General features: G+C 37.6%; 1 protein-coding gene across 1 annotated transcript; it reads right to left on the bottom strand.

The window, feature by feature from the left end:
• Positions 1-6,379: 6,379 nt before the first annotated feature.
• On the bottom strand, positions 6,380-8,383 carry LOC107830130 (uncharacterized). Its single transcript, XM_075235519.1, has 2 exons — positions 7,678-8,383; positions 6,380-6,918 (listed from the first exon to the last, which is right to left on the bottom strand). Exons 1-2 carry the CDS (start codon positions 8,137-8,139, stop codon positions 6,559-6,561), a joined length of 822 nt encoding a protein of 273 aa, XP_075091620.1. The 5' UTR covers positions 8,140-8,383; the 3' UTR covers positions 6,380-6,558.
• Positions 8,384-8,602: the final 219 nt, after the last annotated feature.

Raw genomic sequence — 8,602 nt, forward strand, 5'->3', positions numbered from 1 at the left:
TGCTTCTTGTATGAGTTTCCCAGAGAGACAGAAACTAAAGTGTTCCTTAATATGGTAGGTAGTCTACATTTAACTTCATAGGAACTATTGAGAGCTTAAAGTTGGAAATTGGATGTTATCTTTAGGAGTTTCATGCACTTTGTAGCTGCTAGGAATTGAAATAATACAACTATACGATTTACAAAGATGCTTAATGTGGTAGCAAAACTGTTCGTCTGTTTAGGCGGTGATTGTGTAGGCCGTCGTGTCCACTGATAACAAAAAGGAATTGCATTAGTACCAAATACCAATTATTCCACCGTATAACTTTCTCGCATAAGCGTATACAACAACAACCCAGTATAATTTCACTAGTGGGGTCTGAGGAGGGTAGTGTGTGTTGAAATTGTCAAAAGTCCCACATCGGTGGATGACAATTTTGAATGGGAATTTCACCCTATAAAAGGAGGCCTAATGTTTAGGATTTATACACATCTCTCATTTGCCTTTTTATCTTCTTAAGGCATTTGTATCTTCTCTCTTTAGTATTATTTTACTTGTAATTTTGGAGTGGAATAAAATATTGATTGTGTCCGAGGAAGTAGGCAAAATTGGCCGAACCTCGTAAATTTTGGTGTTCTTTTATTGTTGTCTTATTGTCTTGTTTATTATTTAGTGGTTGTCATAATTTTTGGTATAGTAGTTGTGACTCATTCACACTATATACATTTGGCTTCCGCAACAATTGGTATCAGAGCCAAGGTACTGTCTAAGTATGCTCTGTGGTTGCAGCATAGTCTGATCTTCCACATCAGAAAAGATCTATCTTGGTAACTGAGTCAAGGTTCTGTCTGAGTATGCTCTGTGGTTGCAGCTTAGTCTGATCTTCCACACCAGAAAGGAAATAATCTTGATTTGTGTCGTCAGCTACTAAATAATATTTGTGTCAAAATGGAAGACAATAAACAAGAAGAATCTACATCAAGTGTCAATAATACGTCATCGTTGGCATCTTCGCTTATGACAAGAATTGTGTCAAATGCGAAATTTGCGGTAGAAATTTTTGACAGGTCAGGACATTTTGGGATGTGGCAAGGCGAGGTTCTAGATGTTCTTTTTCAACAAGGGCTAGATCTTGCCATTGAAGAAAAGAAGCCAGATGTTATTGGAGAAGAAGATTGGAAAATTATCAATCGTGTTGCTTGCGGTACCATTCGATCCTACCTTGCTAGAGAGCAGAAATATCCATACACAAAGGAAACTTTTGCAAGTAAATTATGGAAAGCACTGGAGGATAAATTTTTGAAGAAAAATAGTCAAAATAAATTGTACATGAAGAAGAGACTGTTTCGCTTCACCTATGTTCCTGGTACCACAATGAATGAACATATCACCAGTTTCAATAAGTTGATCACAGATTTGCAAAATATGGATGCAACTTTTGATGATGGTGACTTGGCCTTAATGTTGTTGGGGTCACTTTCTAATGAGTACGAGCACCTTGAAACTACGCTACTCCATGAAAATGACAAAATTTCTCTCAGAGAAGTTTGTTCGGCTTTGTACAGCTATGAACAAAGAAAGGGAGAAAAATAGAAGGGCGGAGAAGGAGAAGCACTAATTGTGAGGGGTCGTCCTCAAAATCAAACGAGGACTAAGAAGGGAAGATCCAAGTCGAGATCTAGACCCAGCAAAGATGAATGTGCCTTTTGTCGAGAAAAGGGGCACTGGAAGAAAGACTGTCCGAAGTTGAAGAATAAGGCCAGTCATAACAATGAAAAGGCCATTATGGATTCAAATGTAGCTGATTGTGATGATTCAGACTTCTCATTAGTTACAACAGAGTTATCAACATCATCAGACATATGGTTGATGGACTCGGCTTGTAGCTATCATATGTGTCCCAACAAGGACTGGTTCGTGAATTTTCAAGAAGGAGAATATGGAGTCATCCACACAGCGGATAACAGCCCTCTTACCTCATATGGAATTGGTTCAATAAGATTAAGGAGCTATGATGGAATGATCAGAACATTAACAGATGTTCGATATGTACCGGATTTGAAGAAGAATCTCATCTCTGTGGGAGCCCTAGAATCAAAAGGGTTCAAAATCATTGCAGAAAATGGAGTGATGAGAATATGCTCCGGTGCACTAGTGGTAATGAAGGCCAATCGGAAGAACAATAACATGTACCGCTATCGTGGTAGTACAGTTATTGGGACAGCAACAGTGACATCCAGTGATGACAAAGAGGCAGAAGCAACCAGGCTATGGCACATGCGCTTGGGACATGCTGGAGGGAAATCCTTGAAAGCTCTATCTAATCAAGGATTGTTAAAAGGCATAAAGACTTGCAACTTGGAGTTTTGCGAGCATTGTATCAAAGGGAAACAGACAAGGGTTAAATTTGGTATAGCGATCCATAATACTAAAGACATTTTGGATTATGTACACTCTGATGTTTGGGGTTCTTCCAAAACACCTTCATTGGGTGGGAATCACTATTTTGTAACCTTTGTTGATGATTTTTCCCGAAGAGTGTGGGTGTATACAATGAAGAGGAAAGATGAAGTGTTGGAAACTTTTCTCAAATGGAAGACGATGGTGGAGAATCAAACAGGCAGGAGGATCAAGTGTATTCGCACAGACAATGGAGGTGAATATAAAAATAATCATTTCAATAAGGTTTGTGAAAATGATGGCATCGTCCGACACTTCAATGTCAGACATACACCACAACAGAATGGAGTGGCAGAACGTATGAACCAGACTTTACTGGAGAAGGTACGGTGTATGTTGTCCAATGCTGGCTTGGGCAAAGAATTTTGGGATGAGGCAATTACATATGCATGCCACCTCATTAATCGTCTACCATCTGCTGCTATTGATGGCAAGACACCATTTGAAAAATGGTATGGAAAACCTGCTGTAGATTATGACTCTTTGCACGTATTTGGCTCAATTGCATACTATCATGTGAAAGAGTCAAAATTGGATCCGAGAGCAAAGAAGGCTATATTTATGGGGATTACTTCTGGAGTCAAAGGATACCGCTTATGGTGTCCAGAGACAAGGAATATTATATTCAGCAGAGATGTTACCTTTGATGAATCTGCCATAACAGATAAGGTGACAGTTGAAGATGTCAAACAAACTGGTGGTGCATCAAAGCAGGTGGAGTTTGAGGGAAAATTTATTTTTCCTACACAAGAAGCAGAGGAGGAAACTCATGAAGATTACCCTCTGGAAGAAGAGCCAGTAGAGAGGGAGATTCCAACTCAGGAACCTCGACAACAACTTGAATCAATAGCAACCAGCAGGCCAAAAAGGACAATAACAAAACCTGTTCGTCTCATAGAGACGGTTGCTTGCGCAACCTCAATTGTAACTGATGGTGTTCCTACCACTTATAAAGACGCAATCCAAAGTTCAGAAGAAGATAAGTGGAGGATTGCCATGAATGAAGAAATACAGTCCCTTCATCAGAATCATACATAAAAATTGGCCAATCTCCCGAAGGGAAAGAAAATAATTAGGTGCAAATGGGTATTTGCAAAGAAAGAAGGATTTCCTAACCAAGAAGATGTTCGCTACAAAGCAAGATTGGTAGCCAAAGGATATGCTCAGAAGGAGAGAATTGATTACAATGAAGTATTTTCTCCAGTTGTAAAACATTCCTCCATTAGAATTATGTTGGCGTTGGTAGCACAGTTGGATTTGGAACTAGTTCAGATGGATGTAAAAACTGCGTTTTTACATGGAAACTTGGAGGAGAAAATCTACATGAATCAGCCAGAAGGATTCAAAATTGCTGGAAAAGAAAATATGGTATGCAAACTTGAAAAATCGTTGTACGGATTGAAACAATCTTCTAGACAATGGTACAAGCGATTTGACAAGTTTATGTTGCGGCAAGGGTACAAGAGAAACAAATACGATCATTGTGTGTATTTGCGCAAACTTAATGATGATTCCTTTGTATATCTTCTCCTATATGTTGATGATATATTGATAACTTCCAAGAATTCGGAAGAAATTGATAAGTTGAAGATTCAACTGAAGGAGGAGTTCGAGATGAAGGATCTAGGTGAGGCAAAGAAAATTCTTGGCATGGAGATAATAAGAGATAGACGTTCAAAGAAACTCTGTTTATCTCAGAAAGAATATTTGAAGAGAGTACTACAGCGTTTTGGCATAGATAAGAAGACTAAGCCAATTAGTACGCCACTTGCTCCCCATTTTAAGCTAAGTACTACTATGTCGCCAAAGGATGAAACTGAACAGGAGTATATGTCAAGGGTACCATACGCAAATGCTGTTGGTAGCTTGATGTATGCAATGGTTTGTACGAGACCTGACATTTCACAAGCCGTTGGAGTTATTAGCAGATATATGCATAATCCAGGAAAGGAGCATTGGCAAGCTGTGAAATGGATTCTACGGTATATTCATAGTACTGTAGATGTTGGGTTAGTTTTTGAGCAGGAAGGCAATTGGTCTGTAGTTGGATATTGTGACTCAGATTTTGCGGGTGATCTGGACAAACGAAGGTCAACTACTGGTTATGTGTTTACTTTTGCAAAAGCACCAGTTAGTTGGAAGTCTACTTTGCAGTCAACAGTTGCTTTGTCTATAACAGAGGCAGAGTACATGGCTATTACAGAGGCTGTGAAGGAGGCAATTTGGCTTCAGGGGTTGCTAAAGGAGCTTGGTATTGAACAAAAAAATATTATAATTTTTTGTGATAGTCAAAGTGCTATTCAATTAGCGAAGAACTAAGTTTATCATGCAAGGACGAAGCACATTGATGTTCGGTATCATTTCGTACGAGAAATCATAGAAGAAGGTGGAGTCACGGTGAAGAAAATTCATACTACGGAGAACCCTGCTGATATGCTGACAAAAGTGGTGACTGCGGTCAAGTTTCAACATTGTTTGGATTTGATCAACATTGTTGAACACTAAAGATTGAAGATGAAGACACAACCAAAATTTGTTATTGAGAGAAAATTGAAGATGTGGAATTTTGCCAAGGTGGAGATTTGTTGAAATTGTCAAAAGTCTCACATCGGTGGATGATAATTTTGAATGAGAATTTCACCCTATAAAAGGAGGCCTAATGTTTAGGATTTATACACACCTCTCATTTGCCTTTTTATCTTCTTAAGGCATTTGTATCTTCTCTCTTTAGTATTATTTCACTTGTAATTTTGGAGTGGAATAAAATATTGATTGTGTCCGAGGAAGTAGGCAAAACTGGCCGAACCTCGTAAATTCTGGTGTTCTTTTATTGTTGTCTTATTGTCTTATTTATTATTTAGTGGTTGTCATAATTTTTGGTATAGTAGTTGTGACTCATTCACGCTATATACATTTGGCTTCCGCAACAGTGTGTACGCAGACCTTACCCCTACCCTGGGTAGAGAGGCTGTTTTCGATAGAAATTCGGCTCCCTCCCTCCAAAAATTCCTCATCTTGCTCTTGGGGTGACTCGAACTCACAATCTCTTAGTTGGAAGTGGAGGATGCTCACCACCAGAGCAATAGAAAATCTAATTTCCTTGCAAAGATATCAAAGCTAGAGTGCTAGATTTCTATAAAGAACTCGGGAGGGAAAGACGTGAGTAAGTATTGCCTCTGCTTTTTGATCTATTAGTCCTGCGATGAATTTCCAACTGTACACAGAGAAGCACAATTTTTAACCAAACTAGTGCCAGCTAAGAAAGAAAAGAAAACGATTTTAATGGATGATCCTTTAGAAGAATCTCTCTTACCAAACTTGTTTGACCTTTATGGCTTGATCTCGTTAGCGTTTACAGCTACAAGCATCTGAACATTGTCATAGCATTTTAGTAAGCTTGCAAACATGTTAACTATTGTTTTTCTTAAAAGGGATAGTCCAATAAATGTACACTTCTTGAATCAAAATCAACGGTTCAAATCAATTGACGCTCGTGTTTTTGGAGATAAAGCTAGAAATTAATCCATCCTTCTGGTTTATGGGCTCTGGGCTCATATTGGTAATGGTTACTCTATTTATTCCAATTTGTTTGGGAGAATTTGACTTTTAAGTATTATTATACTAAAGCTATTATAGTTTGTTTTAAAGCAAGAGTCGATGTGTCCTCTGTTGTCGCACTGCGAATTTTCTTTTCTTTTGATAGGATCTACTTTCCAAAATTCGAAATTAAAAGGGTTAACCTAATTTCGTAATAAAAAAAGCAAACCAAGGTGAAAGAATGCATTATGATCTATGGAGTCTTCAACGCAACAAACAAGTTGAGAAAAGCAATTACACTAAAATATCTCTCGCATTTTCTAATAATCCAATCACTTAGTTCAAGGAAAGAATAACTATGTCAAACTGAAAAAAAAATAAAGTTTTTAAAAGAAAAGGATAAAGAAGCTAACGTCGACATTCACACACAACCTATACATAATGAACAAGTTTGTATCTGGAATGCTTGGCAAGAAATTTTGATAAGAAACTCATTACAAGCAATCCAACCAGTAACCACGTCTAACCAGCCACAACCCACAATCATCAAGAATTTCAATCAGTAAATCATCAAATTATTCAGAGATTTTCTGGCAATTTAAAGTTCTGTGATCCACAAATTTGATGAGAGCCATTTTCCACAAAGAGAGCTACCCCACATTTGCTACTATTGAAGCCATCCCAAAGAGAGAAATTGACAGTTCCAGAAATTGTCTTCTTTGCAGTAATATCCTTGACTGAGCAGAGCTTTTCCAGCTTCCTAACAACATAGTCATTTGCAAGCATTTTTCCTTTGTTTTCTCCCGTAGCGCAATCAGTCACCAAACCGCACTCGTACAAAGCAATCATGATATTGACACCATTGTTGTCCACCTTATTCCTCAGAGATCCTAATAGGGATACTTGCAAGGACTCTGGTGTTGGCCTCTCGAATGTCGCCTGTTAGTATGTGTTTTTCAACATTAGCAGCATGCATTGACGGATGAAGCCATTATACAATAGGTATATATAATATATGGGGATCGGAAAACCACTAAAGTTTCAACAAATTGTGAATTCTGAACCCATAATTTCAAAAAAAAAACTATACTAAGTTCAGTTTAAAAACCTAAGGGTTGAATCTGCCTCTGAATCGACATGTATTTTCATAAGAGGCCGGTGGTCCATATAAAATTGTACTAATCTTTTTTATCTTATCAATAAGTCTTTATCAGACAATGTGTTGAGGTCAAAAGAGACTAATGACAGTGGTTAACCTAAATTTAACCAATTCAATAAATCTTTATCAGAATAATGTGTTGAGGTAAAAATTTAGTTACTTTTTCTTGATATCCAAATGATCAAATCTAGGATTGCACATATTAGCTTGTCATTTCCAATACACTGTAACTTGGTGCAAGATCATGACGAACTAAATCAACCCCACATTAAAAGGAATCTAATATATGAATTCTCTGTATCAATTATAATTGTTTTTTATGAGATGGAATAACCAAGACAAATAGGTAATACACATGGTTTGCATTTGAAGATTAATTATAAGCTCGTGAAGAAAGATAAAGATCTTGGCAACACCAAAAAGCACCATTTTATTCATTATATAATTTTTCAATTATCCATTATAAATCTACTAATGATTCCCATTTATGATCTAAAGCAATTCTTTTTCAAATCAACAATATGGTAACTACAACAAACCTGGAAGGAAGGAGCAGGAAATCTGGGCGCAGATTTGATGCAAGAGAAGAGAGCATCTTGTTCATTGGCAACACATTGGGCTCGTCCTTGGACCACAATTTGTGGAGTAAACATTGTATCAAGATTAAGGGCCTCAACATAAGCCTTCTGTTTAACGGTCCATAAACTAGACCCAAATGGATCTTTCCAGCCCATATAATCCCAGTAATCCACATGATATGCCAACAAAATCACCGGCATCTCCAGGTTAAAATCGCCTCTTCCTATCCTCGAAAACAACAGCTCCGCCTCAGGAGAGGTGGCGCAGCCCTGTGATGAGAATAACTCCACCACCACTGGCCCGCACCGTTTCTGCTCCTCCGCCGTTAAATCTGCCGTTGCATTGTCGTTAGACGTCTGGTGTTGTTTGGAAGAAGAATGAGAAGAGCCTTTGCCGAAGCAGGTGAAGAGACGGCGCGCCATTCTTGACGTGTCGTCCCAACCTGGCGATGCCTAAAGTTTTAAGGGAGATAGAATGAAATGTTTCTCAAAACAGATTATTTGTTGCCTTCTTATTTTTGTTTTTTTGTTTAGTTTTGTCTAAATAATTTTTATTTGGGTTTTCAGAGAGTGTTTAAGAAGATGAATGATAAAAAGAGAAAACCGAAAAAGGAAAGTGTAGAATTGTAAAAATACGAGGAGACGGTGAAGAGAAAAAGGTGGCGGAACAAGTGCTTACAATGGTGTTCTATTCATATCTTTATTACAAAACGATTCCTTTGCTCTTCTTTTGTTTTCATCTATAAGAAAAAATGAAAATTATTATATTTTCTTATTGACTGAAACAAAAGAAGAGTAATCTCAATCAAGGTTTTCATAAAAGTGTAGCACCTGATAAGTGAATTAGATATACGATAGATCTTGTTATAAATAAAAATGTAATAAG

The sequence above is a fragment of the Nicotiana tabacum genome, chromosome 2, assembly GCF_000715075.1.
Source record: "Nicotiana tabacum cultivar K326 chromosome 2, ASM71507v2, whole genome shotgun sequence".
In the NCBI taxonomy this organism is placed as follows: domain Eukaryota; kingdom Viridiplantae; phylum Streptophyta; class Magnoliopsida; order Solanales; family Solanaceae; genus Nicotiana; species Nicotiana tabacum.

Coding starts and splice junctions, on each gene's coding strand:
- LOC107830130 (XM_075235519.1), bottom strand. CDS start 8,139: ATGGCGCGCCGTCTCTTCACCTGCTTCGGCAAAGGCTCTTCTCATTCT. Junction 6,919..7,677: donor TTCCTGCTCCTTCCTTCCAG/GTTTGTTGTAGT, acceptor ACATACTAACAG/GCGACATTCGAGAGGCCAAC.